Raw genomic sequence first — 18,873 nt, 5'->3', positions numbered from 1 at the left:
GATGAATGTGAAGAAGTTGAACAGCAGTGTCAGAAGACAATTCACCAACTAGAAGTCATTTTGGGAGAACCCCTCCAAAGCTACTTCTGAGCTTATCCCCTTTATTTTCAAAAATGTGCTTCATGTGTGCAAGTGTAATAGGCAATCTGTATTCTAATTTTTATCAGAGCTAAGATCATAACTTTTTAATAAAATATTGTAAGAATCTGGCTTTATCATTTTTGGATGGTCTAGGGACTTTTTGTATCGCTTTTCCTTAACTGCTCTTAACAGTGGGAAACAAGCAAGCTATCAGCAAATTTTGATAGCTGGCACAAACAGTGTGGCGTGTGAGACTCACTGAATTCCACCGTGCTTGGGGGACACAGTTACTGTCCCTGGGGAGGGGCTCCCGTGCTACAGTGTAAGCGTGGTACTCACTGGACCAGTGCACTGCCATCTTATGTATCTATCTGCCTTTCATTTTTAGGGAAGTAAAAAGTAAACCCACTGAAGATACTGAAAAGGAAGTTAGAAGAAACTGGAGCTTACAGGAGCAAAAGCTGTTTTTTAGTCTTCAGAGACTTACTCACCTGAAGATGAAGAATAAATTGCTTGCTGTGTTAATGAATTTACCAAAAAATTCACCACCCATTTTACACCAGGAGGTGCTGGTTCATTACAGTACTAGTAAGAAAGAAAGGCAGTCAGATTCTGTAAAGTATGGTTTAAAATGCCACAGGTTAGAACTAACACTACAGGGGATACTCTTCCATCCCATCAGATGCTAGGAATGGGCCTCTGTTCAGGGTGCAGCACGCCATGCAGATCCCAGCTGTGGAAAAGTTACCCTATGGTGGTCACTCATGCTCTTACAGGAATTTTGTAGAAGAATTTCGTAGAACTATTAGTGATGTCTGCTGTCTAAAAAAAGGATGTTCACATGAGAACTTCCTTCTGAACTCTTAGATAAGGGCACACAAGTGGTGCCATTGGCCTTACCAAGGGGGAGCTGCCTACCAGCTCCTCTGTTAGAATCAGCCAGCTGAGTTTATCCTGCAGCCGAGGGATGTACACATACAGCACATCGCTCCTGAAGGCCACACCAGCACAGCCAAAGCCTAAGGCTATGCACATTAACTGGTCAGTGGATCGCTAACTCCTTGATGTGGAAATGGTCCTCCGATCAGGATCACTATGGCACCTCAGAGATACTGGTAAGATAAGTGAAACAAGACAAAATATAGACCAAAACGGGATCGTAGCTACTCAGCTACGCTTGGAGAAAAGCAGAGTTCACAATTGTTTTTATTTATGCTTTTTATACATTAAACTTGGTAATTTATCTTACACAGTTTTTTAGGGTACATCTTATTCTTGAAATTGCTTCACTCTTTCAGCAGCTCTTAAGATAAATAGGAATATTCCTCAGGCGTGTACTGACAGCCAGGAGCAACTTATTTTTAAAAAGAGTATAAAAATTAAGACTGACATTTGCATGGAAAACTGATTGAATAGGAACAACTCCATGGTTTCAGATCAACAGTATTTTAACACAAGACCGGAAAAGGATTCATTCTCTATTCCACTGATGAACATCCGAGTCACATCTCAGCTGAAACCCTGCCTGGAGTACCTGCATTCACTCATTTTTTAAAAATGATAACCACAAACATCTACTTCAGTCCCTAAGCAATCTCAACTCAGTAAGGAGCCATTTCAGATCAAACAAGCTTTCAAAAGTTCATGCAATTGGAACCAGCTAAATCATTTTAATTTGTTTCACTTTGGCAAACTAAAAGCTAGAAATGCTGCCGTATGTTTCATTTAAGCCACTTACTTACTTAAAAGCAGGAGCTGTCATAACCACATGTGGCAGAGAAGGTACTACTGCAGCAGCAGGCTAAGAAGCAAGATGAAATTCCTCCTTGCCTTTTGCTAGAACTGATGGGTCAACTGTTTGCTTAATCCAACCTCAGTAAAAAGATTATAGTTGCTAATAAGCAGAAGACCATATTTCATAATTCTATTCTAAATGAATTATCAATGTCCCTTTTGGAGTGAATAATCATGTCTTCAGATCCTATTTCAGTCTTATTTCTGCTTCAAATATTGAATGTATGCTATCAAGGAATGCTGAGTAGTAGTTTAACTTCTTAAAAATACCGAGTGCAATTGTTAGACACATTATGATGCAGTATTTTCATATTGCTAGGTTCAGTAATACAGGAGCTTTATCTGAGCAAACACTTACTTAGCTTGCCAGGAAACTAAAGGAGGATTTAATCTCGCAGGCAGCAGTTCTGGTACTCCCCTAACTCAGAGAGGCAGATGCAGAAGCCTAGATAGATAAAGGCAAGCTCAGCACGAGCCAGCACCTGTTTGTATTTATTTGACAAGGAGGCACTCTCATTAGAAGAGGTTTAATTCTTGTAATAGCGATCAAAAAGAACTACCAGCTCCTCACATCTAACAATTGAATATCTCCTGTGATTTCCAATTCGTTGATCTTTTCAAGCTGTTTAAAACGATGCTTGTATTCCAGAATGTGAACACCATTAACAGCAACTTTGAACTGGTGGGTGTCACAAAAAATGATCAGCTGAAAAGCAAGAAGAGAAAGAGTTAAGTTTTAAGCTCAGGTAAGACATGAAAAGCAACCTGATGATCTAGCCTAGACTTGGGCAAGCCCAGTTTCTGTTACCAAGAATGTTTCATGCAGAAGAAACATTTAAAAAAGTGGAACTTCAAGAGCATTCATAGAATCATAGAATAACTCAAGTTGGAAGGGACCCATAAGGATCATCGAGTCCAACTCAATTAAATTAAAATTTGTTCTAAGCACCGGCTGAATTCTTCCAACCATTTAAAAAGAAAACTGTCATTAAAACCAAGTTAAATCTCTCCTCCCAATGCTCCCATTTAATCCTAAATATTCTCACATTGACATGCACTGAAATGCAGGGATGGCAGCTTTATTTAAATCTTTATTAGTGACATGACATTTCAGCACCACTGCTAATCCTTTTGGCAGAATTACCAGTTTGATGCTATATTTCAGTTAATCTTACCTCAAAGTACATCCCTGGACTGAAAGGGAAATCGTCAACTTCCTTTTCTTCTTCTCCCCAGCTGTCACAAAGGTATGAGTTTCTTACAAAAACTTTATTTTTCACTCGGGGATTCAGATGTAATGCAATGTCCTTTGAGTCACTTGATTTCAGATTTATCACAAAGCTGGAAGATATTTTTTAAGAGTTTACTATACCAAAGGTTTATAAACACGATGCAGTAGTCCATGCTATATATCAAGCCCTTAGCCGATACTCAGAACTGTTCTGGAGCCAGGGCTATGATTGACCTGAAGAACCAAGCAAGCAGGTAACGTGCAATTGTCTCCTTCACACAGAAACCTTTGCTGGAGGCAGCAAACGTAGCATGACCCTGCTAGATCTGCTTCATCACTCACAGCTTTCTGTTCATGTCTCAGCAAGGAGACATTGAGCCAAGTGTTGCTCGCCTACAGCACCAGGAAGCAGCATTCTCACAGAAACATGTGGTGCTACTTGCTCCACCACCTCTTTCTTTTAACTCGGGCAGTGGAGAGTGGGAGGCTTTGTTTTACCTAAAGACATTATATTCCTTCTGCCAACAAACTGGTTAGACTCTAACGAAAAGTGTGAGTATTTCCTCTGTACATTTAAGACTGGTGGGACACCATGCATGCAAAGTGTTACTTTGTAGGCAGCTGTGCTGGTTTTGGCTGGGATAGAGTTAATTTTCTTCAGAGTAGCTAGCGTAGGGCTCTGGTTTGGATTTGTGCTGAAAACAGTGCTGATGATAACACAGGGAAGTTTTTGTTATTGCTGAGGGGTGCTTACACAGAGCCAAGGCCTTTGCTGCTTCTCACCCCACCCCACCGGCGAGTAGCCTGGGGGTGCACAAGAACTTGGGAGGGGACACAGCCAGGACAGCTGACCCCAATGGACCAAAGGGATATCCCATACCATATGATGTTATGCTTAGCATATAAAGTCAGGGGAAGAAGGAAGGGGTGGGAAACACATTCAGAGTGATGGTGTTTGTCTTCCCAAGTAACAGTTACATGTGATGGAGCCCTGCTTTCCTGGAGATGAACACCTGCCTGCCCGTGGGAAGTGGGGAATGAATTCCTTGTCTTGCTTTGCTTGCGTGGGTGGCTTTTGCTTTACCTATTAAACTGCCTTTATCTCAACCCAGGAGTTTTCTCATTTTTGCTCTTCCAATTCTCTCCCCCATCCCACCGGGTGCAGAATGACCGAGTGGATGTCTGGTGCTCAGTTACCAGCTGGGGTTAAACCATGACAGCAGCATAACTCTACCCAGGCTGAATTAATACTCTGCCATCTCAGACATGTCCACAGCACAGAGTTCCTGAAGGGGAGCTCTGGAGAAGAGTGATCAGAGGGAAGAATCATCCAAATTCAAATCAACGCTTCAACCTGCAGAACCAAAACCACTCTTCAAGCAAAGTGTATGCTGAAGCACAGACATTTCCTCAGCTCCATTCTGACCATGTTGCGCTCCCCTCCTTCCCCCCCCCCTTTAAATCATGTTGGGAAAATGTCGTCTTTGCAACCCGTTGTTCCTAATTTGCTATCAAAATTATAGCTTATACTACTCTACCAGCTTTCATCACTCAGTTGTCACGTTAGGCACCTGCATGCTTCTACAGTCCCCGAGGAGGCCGTCAGAGTACTCAGAGAAACATTGCAACATGCAGCATTTGAGCACACCAGCAACTCATCTGACTCATTTACCATCTATTTCTGCCAGTTCCCTTACTCTTGGATCTCTTTAGAATAAAAGCTGTCTGTGTAAGATATGTATGCTCACTTGCCCTGCACAACAGAAACCCTGAACAGACACACAAACTTGTGGATCATGCAGATTTAGCAGGTAAGACACTCAGGTTTTACCTTCACTTTTCACAATGGAGCTGTTCTTTAAGTCCTCCCTAAAGCAGTATCCTGCAAGTTCCCAAGAAAAATGCACTGTAGTTGCAGATGATTGCAGATGCAAAGTTGCAAGTGAGTAAGGATATACTGAGGCAATGGAAAAGCCTACTCATTCTCAAGAGTAGGTCAGTTAAACAGCAGAAAAAGTCAGTAACACTTACCTCTTTGGTTTTTTATTCACTTCTCCTTTAATGGCAACTGCGCGTCCTGGATGAAGTGCAGTATCAAGTTTCCCAACATAAGGAACTCCCTAGAAGTACACCACCAGTAAAAATTTTGACTGTGACTTACTTTTTTCAAGCTGAGCTTTACTATGGCAGGAAGAGATCTGGCCTACAATTATGAATCTGCACTTACAGCTAAACTTATTCCTACCAACATGTCCTGGGACACTAATACTATAGTGGAAAAGTTACACTGAGGTAAACATATCAATGTGTTGGGCTTTTTCTTTAGACTACCACCTTCGGTTCAAAATAAACATTATTTACAACTACTTCTGCCACCACTAATGGTGGAAGAGGGGGGAAAAAAAGTAAGCATGAAACTCTGCACATAATTATTCAGATACAGACATCCTGACCTCTCCTCTCTGAAAGCTTCAGTTATGCTTTAAATAAGACTCATGCTAGGTGTTGTGTAAGTACTAGAAATAGGGTCACTGAGTATTCTCTCCTCCTGGCACCAGTTCATAATGACAAATTTTATTTACCTTTTTTCATGTGTTAGAAGTTTTGATCAGGGAAAAGGAGTGAATGAAGAAGTTGGCTGGTTTTTTTTTTTAAGTACATCCACCACTCACAAATGACAATATTGCATGTTATTTGGTTTTGAAAAGATGACTGAAGAAGGCAGACTGTCAAGTGACACAGCAACTAAGATCATGGCACTCACTGCAACTTCACCTTCTCCATAAATTCTATTCTATATTATTGGCTTCCAAACCCTTTTCACCTAGAGCATGGTCCTTACTCCAGTCTGGATACTGTTCACTTGTACAACTTTTTGCAAAAAGATGAGCACTCACTTCTAGCTAGGTGCGAGCTCCAACCCTAAGGTGTGATGCTAGCGTCTGGCCACCCGAGGTGTACACAGGATAAGCATGGATCTGTCAGCAAGAGCCAGATGTAGCCAGACAGGTTCTGGGATACACACATTAACATAAGGTGATGTGGCATAGTATGACTGCAGAATACTTTCATTTTGCAGATATTCCCTAAGGTGGAGAAAGCTAAGTATGCTTATTTGAAAAAAAGTTTTTAATGTAATTTGGTCTTTTAAAACTTCAGGAGGTATCCCCACTTTTTATTTCTCTGTTGATGGCTGTGGATGCTGAATTTATATTTCGGGTTTTCTATATGCTTTAACAACTAGCCTCACTTTTACTAGCAGCAGAAGAGAGGATTACTCTCTACAAAACCTCACTGATGATCATCTTCCAGTAGATTCTCAATTCCCTTGTTCTGTGCATATTTTTTCACAAGTAACAGAGATGGTTTTGATTTTTTTTTACTATTCACATTTGCCACAAGTCTACACAAGACACTTACAAATTCTGAACCATCTGGCATTTCCCCCTACAAGAGAAAACAAATAACATTAACTAGTTTATCAGACAACAGGGAGATTCTTTCAACGTTTTTACAAACATACATACATTTTCTGTGTTTATCTTTGTTATTCCTAGGGATGATAGCTGAGGGCCTTGTAGAGGCTGCAGAGAGAGAGATATTTAGACATCATCGCGAACATCTTAGAACTTTAACACGAAGTTAGTTTAGAACCTGTGCTGCTTTGAAGGGTCTACTGTTAACATGGAAATTTAAGGCTATGGTAAAGAAAAAGCCACATCAAGATTTCTTAAGACCACCTCATTACAGTTTGAATCTTTATTTAACAGTCAGAGCACTGATAACCCCTTCGCATTTGAGGGTAACCACTGAGCTTTCCTCACTGGGGTAGGAATAACAGCAGGGCAGGTCCATGTACAGGGCCTTGGGATTTTAAGCAGCCCCCTGCACCCCTGTCCCTTCCCACAGGAAGGGTGTATGAGCAATGTGGCCATGCAGTGATACAGTTCCAGCTTAGCCCTGGCAAATTGTATCTTCAGCTTGTTTATTTCAATGAAAGCCTCTCTCTTCCTCCTCAGAAGATTATATTAGAAGCAAAGACAAAAAGGAAACAATTACCCCTCTCCATTCCTTTCTTCCCCAAAGGATACAGCATCAGCAATCACAGACTAAAGCTACTCTGTTTCATTTTGTGCTTAGGACAGAAACCAACCTACAGGACCTGCCAGCCCGCAAGCTCTTCTCGAAGTCAGTCCTCCAAGACCAAGACCAGACCGCTCTGAAGTAAGATTATTCTGGCAACATGCCCAAGGCCAAGTGATGGGGTCCACAAAAGTCTGTACATAGGCTTTGCAAATGATCCGTGATTAGATCTATCTTTAAAGCTTAGACCCCATTTTGTTCAGGCCCAAATCTCCACTTCCTATCAGCAGCTATTAATCTGCTGACCTGAGTTAGACCGGACACTTGCCAGTAAGAGATCCAAGCTTTGCCCACAATGCAGCGAGGATGGGGCAGAAGAGACCCCAAACATTACACAGGAGGAGGTAGGCTGCCTTAGTGAGTGGCAGGAAGAACGGGAAAAGGCATTCACCTTCAGTATCCCCCTGGAATTTATCACCTTCCGTTCCTGCTCTAGAGGTCTCACCCTTCCCTTCCAGAGCAGAAAGATGTCTCCTTCTGCTCAGGCGAAAACATGCTGTTCAACTCCTCCCTGTTGGTTTACTTTCTCCAGCAGAGCTGGCAGCTGAGAGGAAGCACAGCACTGCCTGCACTTTAAATTCACCGCAGTTTGATCCAAGTGCAAGTCAAGCCACAAAGTCTTCGAGAAAGGACACCTCTTCTCACTCCCCAGAAATAAACATACACTCCTAGTTATGATTTCAGTCAACAATTCAGTCATTTTAGCAGGAAAAAACAGAATTATGTGCACAAGCAGTTCCAGCTGTGACTGAACTTGGCATTTGGAAGCCAAGTAACAAGTTTCAGCCATGGCTGAACTTGACACTTAGAAGCACTGAATACTGAGAGTCCATTTGCAATATTTGAAAAGTCTAATCCATTCCTAGATCCAGCAGCCAAGCAATTCTTATACCATGTCTCCTGTAAACTTTGTCACCCTTTTGCCCCTAACCTCAAGACTGAAATGGGAAGACAAAGATCCTCATGAGACTCACATGTTGAAACAGTGGGGAAAAAAGTCTTGTTACGGATGTTAGGCTATGTGGCTGCTTTTCTCTACTTCCTTTTCACCATAAATCCTACTCTGTGGTTTAGCAAGACAGAGAAAAGGAATAGAACAAGTCAGCTGTATATGTAACTTACTTTAGAAACAAATTCTATAGTTTTGATCTGCACTTTGCCATATATTCCAAGAGTATTTATTTTTTCAAGACTAATTCTGTGGTTGTAGAGCAGCAAGTGCTTCTTGTTTACAGACACCTAAAGAGACAGGAAATAAAATAGGAAAATTGTTCTAAACATACATTACACCAGCCACGTATCAAATTGTATGCATATATCTCTGTTTTACACTGCTTTGGTACAGAAGCAGGGAGCATCCTAGAAATTTCAGAGCAACTACGTTCAGTTCATCTGTGACTCAGTCTCTCTTTCCATCACTATGAGGGAGATTTATTTGACTACACTAAAATTTGTATTTCACACCTTTTGTTTCTATCGCCCAATCATTTGCCCATGTGGTGTTAGCAATCTAATAGAATCTATTATTGCAGTCTAACAGAGCAAGACAAACACACCTCAGATGTTTCCTCCAAGGACTGTCCTACACTGGGCACAAAACAGGTTTATCCTAAGGTCAGCCCTTTGCACATAAGAAGGGAAGGGTGGAGTAGCCATTAGCCATGGCAGGAAGTTACTTGCCTACTCATCCAACTTAGAGGGAAGCAATGCAAAATTAAAGGTCTGATTTACTTAGCACCTCTTTAAAGAAAAGCTTCTAAATGTTTCTGTAGTTAGACTATATCTAGGTAACAGAGAAGCCAAGGCTCTCAACTATTTATTGTAAGTATACAAAATACCTCTATTGTATTGGGCAAACAACTAGCTACAGATAAAGAATCAACCCAGACTCACCTGGAATTTATCCTTTAAAATCATGATGACAATCTCAAATGACTTCCCTTTTTGAAAGGGCATCTCATAAGTAATCTCCTCCCAGCCCCATTTTTCCCTCTCCAGTGTGTTGCAAACAATGCAGCCAGACCTTTTGAAGCGGGGGTTGAAATGAAATGCCACATCAGCTCGAGGCTTTACACTGTTGCCACACTGCAAATCCACCTGGAACCTAATCATAAAAATAAGACAAACCACATTCAGCTCAGTCGGTCAAGAAATCATCTAAGAGCTTGATACACTTGTCTTTTACTGTGGAGCCTCAGAACAGGCAGACACAATGAATGTTGTTGGATATGGAAAAAACCTGAATTTGTCCAACTCCTACATATTTGTGAATGGTTCTCCCATCATTTATTGCAATGAATTAAAATATTTAAGTATATATTCAATGGTCATCATTCATATCATGTAAGCTCCTTCCTTACTGTGTGTTCACCACCTTTCTTCCCATCATCTTCAAATAAAATAACCGAAGGAACCTTGGGCAAAGTCAGGGAACAGAACCCCCATACTAGCCACATGCACAAGTTCAAACCCCATATCCCAGTTTAAGTTAATTCCTTCACGCAACACAGTCAGTTATCAAATTTGTTAGTCTCAGATAATCTCTTTAGACAAGTTGACATATACCATGACAGGGAAAAAAAAATTGCCAAAGCAGGCAAAGCAAAAAGAGAGAGGATCAGCAGAAAGAAAAAAATCAGTTCATCCTCCACTTCTCATCACAAAGCTTTCATTAATCACTTAAGCCTGTATTCATATATTCACTCTGACACTATCACAAGGATTTAGATCAAGCCTTTGTGTGCCATCATAAATAGGACCCCTGGAAACATTTTATCCATTACATTATTGTTCACATGGTGACACAGCAAAAAGTGACGCCGTAGCCACTACCTGTCTGCATCATCTGGAACAGTCCCATGTATCACAATCAGCTCTCCAGGAACAAGTTCATCAAGTATCGTCCCAACATACGGAATGATCTCGAAGAGGGGGAAAAAAAATAGGAAAAAAAAAAAATATTCAAACAGCATGTTGTGATGGAGGCAAAAAAATCCCACAGTAGTCTTAAAAATAATATTCTAATAATTATGTGGTGGTCTAGCACATTAAAAGAAACACAACTAGCATATCATTTAAAAGAAACAGTAGAAAAGCACTAAATACCCACCACAACACAAAGGAAAAACCCAGCACATTTTCATATATGAAAACCAAGCTTCTCAGGTAAGATTAAAACTAGAATTTCCAGCCTCCATTCCTAGCTCTCAAATGAGGAATGGCAATATGTTATCGTCTCACTTTTAATAGAATATAAAGCAGATTCACTTCAAATTAGGTCATTGCCAAGGGCTGACTATTACCAGCCCTTTGCTGGTAGCAGAAGGCACCTTCCACAACCCTTCTGACCCCAGACTACAGCAGCTGCCTTTTTGCTTGTTCTTGCTCCATTCTGGAAAACAGTGATGGGAAAAGAAGTGACTATGTCACAGAGCAGAGTGTCTTCTTAGTAAAAACTACAGGACAAACACAACAAAATACCCCACCCTAATGAGCTGAGAATGGCAAGGTGCACTGAAATAGCCCTGTTCAGGTGCCTCAGTCTTTACGGTATCTATGGTATGCAATCTAGTTAAAAGCCTGCCTATTTCTTCCGGATTAATAGCTGGAGAAGGTAACACATGCATGTTATGCTAAACTGAAATGGCAACAAGTAGTAGTTGTTGAACCATATGAGGGGACATGTCAGTTAAAATAAAAGCCCCAAACACCCCAGCACAGCTCTCTGGCAAAGGCTCAGACGTGCTGACTGAAGCCCTATCCTGACCATCATCTGGTGCATCCAGAATTTCAGGGAGGGAAGGGGAGCACCTTAATAGAAAACTGTGGAAGTTCACAGGAGACTGATCAAAAAGCAAAGCTATAAGTTTGCATGTCATCACATGTGCTTAGATTGAAAAAAGAAGCAAATGGTGGCAAATGTTGCATTTGCTCTCGTTAACAGACAAAAATTTCTGCCAAGGTTGTTTTTTGTATTTTTTTTCCCAATAAAAATCCCTGATCTATGGAACAGTGTATAAGATTTGAGGACATCTTTGAAATGAAACATCAATTGCAAACAAGAGTTCCAGTAATTTAACAACAAAAAACGAACAGACTAGAAATACTACTCTTGAATGGAATATTGGACAATAAAAGGATAAGTTGAGATATTATATATCATGCAAAACATGAAAATATAAAAATGGGATGTGCTTGCTGACATCTGTTTTTGTGAATTTGTGAGGAGGAGAGGAGAGGAATGACAGGAAAAACTGTCTAAATCCAGTGTGTTGATCATTTCTGCCAGTAGATACACATCCTTTTCTGCCCTCTCTCCACTTCCCTTCTTAGCTACCCACACACTGCACAAAACCGAATTTGCAGTCATCTTCTACCTCAGGCGAAACAGACTTAAAGAACTTGCTTCTCAACCATAAGCTCACAAACGGTCAAGTTGTTTTGTCTTGTGTATTTTTACTGGCTTAAGCAGGTGCAGTAGAGGAAGAAATTAAATGAACGTGAAAATAAGTGTTGAAAGTGAAAGAATAAAGAGGCTGAAATCCCTTTGCTTCCTGGTAGTAACTTGGTTCCTTAATATACAAGCTGTACACAAGAAGCTCAATTTTATTCAAAGAATAAGGACGATATTAATAAATAAGAAAAAACATGTCTTGATTATTTTAACACACTGCTCCTGAGGGGTAGTAGCTGAGTAATGCAGTAGAGTAATAAATTACTGGTTCAGTCTCCAAAGACAAACCAGAGAAACATACAGACACAGGCCAGGGATGCTGGGACTTAACTACTCTAGTGAATCACAGTTATTTACCCCTGGAAGAGAAGCTGTGGCAAAAAAAAATTTCTTTACATTCAAAAGGATACATTTATTTAGGAGAAAAGAAGGTTGGCCCATCAACTGTTCAGAAGCTCGGACATGGAATCTGCAAGGCCACAATACAGCATTTCCTGGGTGCAATACTACAGATTTAATGAGGTTTTGTCATCACAGAATGTGCCTGCAATTTCCTCACATCTCAAGATGTTCTTCTACTAATTTTTCCTCATATAATAAGAGTAATGCTTGTGACATCGTATAATCTACCAGCATCCTGGCTCTCTTCCAGACCTCCAAAAACTACCTCTGAAGCCAATTGGTCAATGTCAACTGAGTTTGAGAGGTCTCAAAGATCAAGCTCTCTCTAATATCTGCCAGTTTTCATAAAACGAGAGGACAGATTATGGTCTTATAGAGGAAAGGACTGTGACAACACAGCTTTCATCTAGCTTGCTGGGGAGTGGACAGCTGCCCCATGATAACATTTCTTGCCAGAGGAGTCGAGTAAAGGGCATAAAGAGGAAAGCAGGATTTTCTGGATGATTCAAAACAGTACAGTAGTGAAGAAATACATCTCAGACTCAAACCTGTAATAAAGCTCTTAAGTTTTGCCGCTCATGGAACGATTCACTGAAATAGTGAATTTTTCATAGCCTGCCCTCCTCCATCCGTACTAAGTTCATCTTGTGGTATCACACAGGTGATAGAATCACAGAAGGGCTGAGGGTTGGGAGACACCTCTGGTGTCAATGCCTTGCTCAAAGCAAGGTCAGATAGAGCAGGTTGCTCATGGCCTTGTCTGGAGATTGTCCTGAGATCATCAGCACAATCTTTCCCAACTCTGTATCTATATTCTAATCCCAAACACTCACTCTTATTCCCACTTTAGGCTCTTGACCCCTAAGCACTAGTTTACCCCTTTATATTCTCCAGCCTGGTCTTGTCACCCATCATACTCATCAGTCTCCTTGTAGCCACCCAATTTTGCTGAACTCTTACTCTCTCCCTTACATAGATTATTTGTCCTAAATACCTCCTCTCTCAACAAAATCCCCATCTACAAACTTTCATCTTCCCTTTCCTTTTGCAGTTAAGACCTTTCATTGTCCACTCTCCACACAGCTTTCCTTCCTCTCCCAGCTGGGTTCTTGTGAAGAAGGTTGAAGTTATTCCCCCATCATCTCTAACTCTATCCACTTTGCAAGCAGTGAACATATAGTGGGATTGAACAATCAGATTCCCTGAGGGCACAGGTGTGTATCACTGCAAAACTGCAATAGATAAGCAAGTCCTGTGCAGATCTGTGCTACCGTACACTCCATATAGATACATTACAGACTTTAATATTTGTAAAGAATTCTAGCACAGAATGTTAAAAATACTGTTTCCTGCAGGCTCAAAAGAACTACCTACTTCTTTAAAGATACAATGAAAAACACAGCTCCAGCCCACCCCTTCAGCCACATGCTAGTGTGAGGCCACTGTCCCAGATCATGACAATACTAGAGCTTTTCAGAGAAATCTCCAGACTCTCAGCTAGGCAAACAACATTCTGTCAAATTCACTCTCTGCAATTGCTGAATAATTTTAGTTCAAGTCTTCTCTACGAAACAGGATTTATTATAAGGTGTATAGGGTCTGGCTGAGACAGAGTTAATTTTCCCCCATAGCAGCCCTCATAGTGCTGTGCTGGATATTGGTAGCTAGAGACATGCTGGTAACACACCGGTGGTGTGGCTACTGCTGAGCAGTGCCGGCACACATCCAGGCTCTCTCTCCAACATTTCTCCCCCCCCTCAGCAGTAGGATGCTGGGGGTGGGCAAGATCTTGGGAAGGGACACAGCCAGGACAGTTGGCCCAAACTGACCAAAGGGATATTCCATACCATATGACATCTGCTCAGCAATAAGAAGCTGAGAGATAGGGGGAGGAACTGTGGGCATTGGGGTTTTTTTGGGTTTTTTTTAAATGTTTTTCTTCCAGAGCAACCGCTATGCGTACTGAAGCCCTGCTTTCTGGGAAGTGGCCAGACATCACCTGCTGATAGGAAGTAGAGAATAATCTTTTGCTTTGCTTCTGCACGCAGCCTTTTGCTTTTGTTGTATTAAACTGCCTTTATCTTGACCCATGAGTTTGGGGTTGGGTTTTTTTTCCATCTTATTTTTCTACTCTCCCTGTCCTGCTGAAGAGGGGAGTGATAGAGTGGCTTGGTGGACATTTGGCATGCAGCCAAGGTTAAACCACCACATAAGGTAAGATATCAATTATCAAAAAAGGTTCCAAGTTTAATTGTTCAGACTGAAGTTACAAGCACCACCACCAAAAAAACCCCACGTTTCACAGGGCTGTCAGGCACCACCCATGTTTACAGAGAACTAGGAGTGAAAACACTGCTTATCATATTTTCACCTTCAATCCAGCACATTCTGCAAAAAAATGGCAGAGGTCCACATAAGCTGCATATGAAAGAGGATTACCCTCCAAGGGTGACAGAACTTACTTCCTGTTTTGGAAGTCCTGTGCACTAAATGTCCATTTGTGTACGGCACAGTTTTCAAACAGCATCAGCTCCTAGTGTCACCTGTGACATTCCCTCTCAAATATCGCAGCAATACAAAGAGTTCTCAGGAACACCCTTCACTATGCAAAACAGTATGAGTACTAACTCTCGACATATAACCGCAAAGTCCCATTTCCCAAGGGAGAGGTTGTTGACATGACAGGGGAGTTACCGGGTTACTGATTGTCTTGGGCAGTCCATCCAAGGACATCATCTTCCCTCCTCCAGTCCAAGTTTGTCAGTTCTGTGTGACCACTGCTGGAGCGTACTTAAAGGGCTCACTGGTCTGCCAGCACCAAAGGAGGGATCCCTTCAAAAAATCAAAACTTTTATTAGAAAGAAACAAAGCGACACTACATGAAGTGAAACCCTCCAAGGTATAACTTTAAACAGCACAAAAAATTATGCAAACATCTTTCCTTTCCAACAAATTTACTAGAATTTTGAAATATGAAAATTAAAGGCTTGCTTAAAGAAATAAGGTGCCACCTTAACGAGGGACAGTGCACACAGGTACACAATGTCATCAGCAACTTCCTGAGATTATGTGTACTGAGACAGAATTCCACATAAAAATCATCATTGCACAGGGCAACACTGATGACTCGGTGCCTCTCAGCTGGGTCCTAACAGCCTCCGTTTGCAGCTGACCCCTGCCTGCAGACAGGGAAAAGATACACAGTACAAAAGCAGTTTTCCCAAGACAACCAACCAACCATTTTCTGTTTCTTTTAACACTTTCTGTGCTATCCCCAGATTTCCCAAGGCAGACAAGCCCTAGGGGCTGAACTTGCTTTTTCCAGTTTTATCTTGAAGTTAAGAGATACTAGGCAAAGACATAGCAGGGAAGGAAAGGGTGGTTTATGTTTCTTCCTCCAATACATATAATCCCTGAACTCCACAAGTAACTACAGGAGTTTGTAAAACTTGCATTAAATGCACAGCATTAATAAGAAATGAAACAACAGCTTGTGAGTATATCTAGCTACACTGTAATTTCTTTAGCAAATCTTCTAATGAAGTGACCAAAATTCAGGGCCCAATTGAAACTACTAAGCAATTATTTCTTACACATTGTGGAGAAACAACTAAGGTAGCACGCAAACTGTGTGGTGATGACAGGCAGAGAGGGAAAAGTCAAAGGTGAGGGTTCTAGCATCATTACAAGTGCTAGCAACATTAGAAGGGGAAAAAAAGAGCAAAAAAACCCAAAAAACAACAACAAAAAAACCAAAACAAACAAAAAAACCCACCCCCACAAAACACCACCAAACCAAAATCCCAAGGTCTGTGACCTGTGCCACAGTGCCCTGAGGTTAATCTTCTGCAATGATTCAACCATAGAGCAGCCCATTGCAACATCTGCTTATCTTGTGGGAGATGTGAGCCAGAAGGGTATTAATTCTCCTACTCAAGACCAGTGTCCAGAATGAAATTCAGAGAACATAAAGTGCCTACCCCGCATAACTGTTTTGCCCCTTTGATCTTGATACCACATCTGTAAGGCCCTGAAAACAAGTGAATGTTGCAAACACCTGTCTTGACATGGGCAGGGATGGGCTGATGACAAGGTAGTGTTCACCAAGAACAGAACCTGCAGAGGCAGGATAACATCCTGTGAGTCCTCTCCTCTATTCCTGAAACATGTAGACAAAGACCATCTGTGTCCTGTGTGCGATGTGCCTGTGAAAGATCACCACTCACTTGGTCAGCCCTGAAGGGGGGAGACAGTGAGACCTCCAAGACCCCCAAGACCCCCACAACCCACCGACTCATTTCTAGAACATTTCTGAACCTTCCTGAGCACATAGTGCGCCTACTCAGTGATGACAGGCCCCCGCCTATGGGGCGGGCACATTGGGTTATAAAAAGGGAAAACATAAGTTTTCAGTGTGTGCCCACCACCTGAAGACTACAACTACGAGCAGAGAACATCGCTCAATCCAAGGGTGGTGATATCTTTTCTCTCTTTCTCCTTTTCTTTTCCTCTCTATCACTCTCTCTGTCTCTAACTTAGTTTTCAGCACATTAGGGTAATATCATCACAAGTTTTGCTAAACCATTACCTTTCATAGTTCTGCTAAGTTTTAAGTATTACTATGACTTTTAGTCAAGCCTCTATCTTTTGTAGTTTCACTGAGTTTTAAGTAAATTTGTGATTTGTTTGAACCTCTAGAGTAATTGTCATTACTCCTGATTACCACGCAGAGAATTAAAAAGTTAACCTCACCCTAACCCACCGAGTGGGACAGGACACCATCAATTCACAACACGAACATGCAAAGGCAAGCAAACTTCATTATTTTCATTTTTAAGAGGAGGAAATCAAAATCAAAGCAAACAATAATTCTGCCTTTAGCATCGGGAAGTCCAATAGCAGACCCAAAAAAAATGAAACACAGTTTCCAGCAGCCTGCTAACTGAACTTCCCTGGGTGTGAAGCAGCAATCTAAATCCCGCTGAAAGAGGATCCTGGAACAGAACTGACTGTCAGTCTTGGTAGACCAGGTGGCACTCTGGCAAAATGATGGGTTGAGGTTTTTTTTTTTTTGTTGTTATTAGAGTTTTTTTATTGAACAGGTCACATTAATGAGGGACAAAACAGGACATGGACATGCAGCTGCAAGGTTTTCCTGTAACCTTCTGTCAGAGGAACCTCTGTCAGCACATGCTACACCAAATCTTAAGTCTGCAACATGACAAGTTATGGTTTCATGACCACAGTCTTAGAAATGAAAAAGATGCATGCTTTCCTGTTAGCTCACACATTGCAAAGCAGCCACAGACCTCTTCAACAACAACAACAACAACAAAAAAAAAAAAAAAAAAAAAAAAAAAAAAACAACAAAACCACCCAACAGGAAAAAGGCCAAAAAACAGCTATTAACACTCTTCCTCTGTGACAATCAGAAAATATTTTTTGTGAGGGTAACTCAGGTTAGACTTTATAATCAAAGCCAGTTTTTACACCAAGGCAAACAAGGCTTCCACAAAGAGAATAAGCGAGGTACTTTCTGGATATTTGCAAGCAATTAAAGTACAAAACACCAGTGGCGTCCCCCGGCTATAAACCCAACACTGCAACACACCAGAAGGATACAGGACTAGTTTCACCAAGAAACCTCGGCCACTTCACCCGTAACGCGCCCCGAGGAAGCCCCGGCCCCCAGAGCGCCTCCTTCAGCCGGGCCCGCCTCAGCCCCGCCAGGGAGCGGCCCCCTCTCCCCGACAGGCAGACACGCGCAGGGGGGGTTATTTCTACCGTTGCCCGCCGGTTCCCCCCTAACGGGCCGCTCCCTCTTTATCCGCACAACGTACCTCCGTGACTAGCAGCGCTTGGAGACCCGCGGGCTGAGACCAGCCGGCGCTGCCATCGCCCCCCCCCACACCCGCTGCCGTCAGCCGCTCAGACTCCGCTCCGCGTCTGGCCCGGCGAGGCCCCTCCCAACGTCTTCCGGCCGCCTCCTACGTCACCGCTGCACGGCGCGGCCTCGGGCCCGGCTGTGGTAGGGGCGGCGGGGCGGGAGCTGATGTCCTTACCAGGTCATACAGCGGCCGCGCCTGGCCCACAGCGGAGAGCAGGAGCTTCCTCCCGGGGGGTGGCGGTGCTCTGCTACGCCGGGAGGGCGCCTGGCACCGCGGGTGTTTGACGCGAGCCGCGTTGGAAGGCTGCGCGGGCACCGTGCCTTTTCTCGCTCTCCTCCCGAACCGTGCCCGGGACTTGTCGGAGAGCTCTGCTGGGCCCAGGCCGAGCCATGCCACAGGCCTCCGACCCGCTGATACAGGGGAAAAAAGGGTTAAAACTGCATAAAGTATCCATGGCAACATGTTCTGAAACTGTAGTAAACAGGATAGGATCTCTCAATGGACCAAAGGTTTAGAACAATAGGGCCCTTCACAGTGTTCTTTCCCTATTGTAAGTGTATATAAAATAAATCTGGCCTTGGAATAGTATCAAGAAATAGCATATCCTCAAGTCACCTGTATTGATTTTAATACTAAAATGCACACCCCCTTTGTGAATACTGAGCATGCTAGCTAGAAGACCTCCCCAAATGTTTGAAACATGAAGTAAAATGTGTATGTATTGTTACCGGAAAGCGGCAAAACAATTCATTAAGACTTATTTTGAATTTTTAGAAAGCAGGCATTCTTTATTGCAGCGCTGGGTGCACGGGGGGATAACACCACCTAATGTGTGCACCCAAAAGACAAAACTAACAAGTATTTATACTATGTTAATATAC

General features: G+C 42.3%; 2 protein-coding genes across 4 annotated transcripts in view; one reads left to right on the top strand and one right to left on the bottom strand.

Moving 5' to 3' along the window:
• HEATR1 (HEAT repeat containing 1) overlaps positions 1-218 on the top strand; it is a 37,420-nt gene extending 37,202 nt beyond the window's left edge. Inside the window, exon 45 of the mRNA XM_075748759.1 lies at positions 2-218. Coding sequence (XP_075604874.1) covers positions 2-90 — 89 coding nt within the window. The 3' untranslated portion in view covers positions 91-218. The remainder of the gene's footprint in view (position 1) is intronic.
• A 1,051-nt stretch (positions 219-1,269) lies between these two features.
• On the bottom strand, positions 1,270-18,088 carry LGALS8 (galectin 8). Of its 3 annotated transcripts, XM_075748761.1 has the most exons (10): positions 17,945-18,088; positions 14,799-14,936; positions 10,082-10,170; positions 9,143-9,353; positions 8,372-8,488; positions 6,634-6,690; positions 6,527-6,553; positions 5,138-5,226; positions 3,051-3,216; positions 1,270-2,581 (listed from the first exon to the last, which is right to left on the bottom strand). In XM_075748761.1, the coding sequence occupies exons 2-10, from the start codon at positions 14,838-14,840 to the stop codon at positions 2,432-2,434; spliced, it is 948 nt and encodes a 315-aa protein (XP_075604876.1). In that variant the 5' UTR covers positions 14,841-14,936; positions 17,945-18,088; the 3' UTR covers positions 1,270-2,431. The 3 variants fall into 3 exon arrangements, with proteins under 3 accessions (XP_075604876.1, XP_075604877.1, XP_075604878.1); XM_075748762.1 differs by lacking the exon at positions 6,527-6,553; XM_075748763.1 differs by lacking the exon at positions 6,634-6,690.
• Between the last annotated feature and the right edge of the window lie 785 nt (positions 18,089-18,873).

The sequence above is a fragment of the Balearica regulorum genome, chromosome 3, assembly GCF_011004875.1.
Source record: "Balearica regulorum gibbericeps isolate bBalReg1 chromosome 3, bBalReg1.pri, whole genome shotgun sequence".
In the NCBI taxonomy this organism is placed as follows: domain Eukaryota; kingdom Metazoa; phylum Chordata; class Aves; order Gruiformes; family Gruidae; genus Balearica; species Balearica regulorum.
The sequence above is the reverse complement of the archived record's forward strand: the minus strand, read 5'-3'. Positions and strand labels throughout refer to the sequence as shown.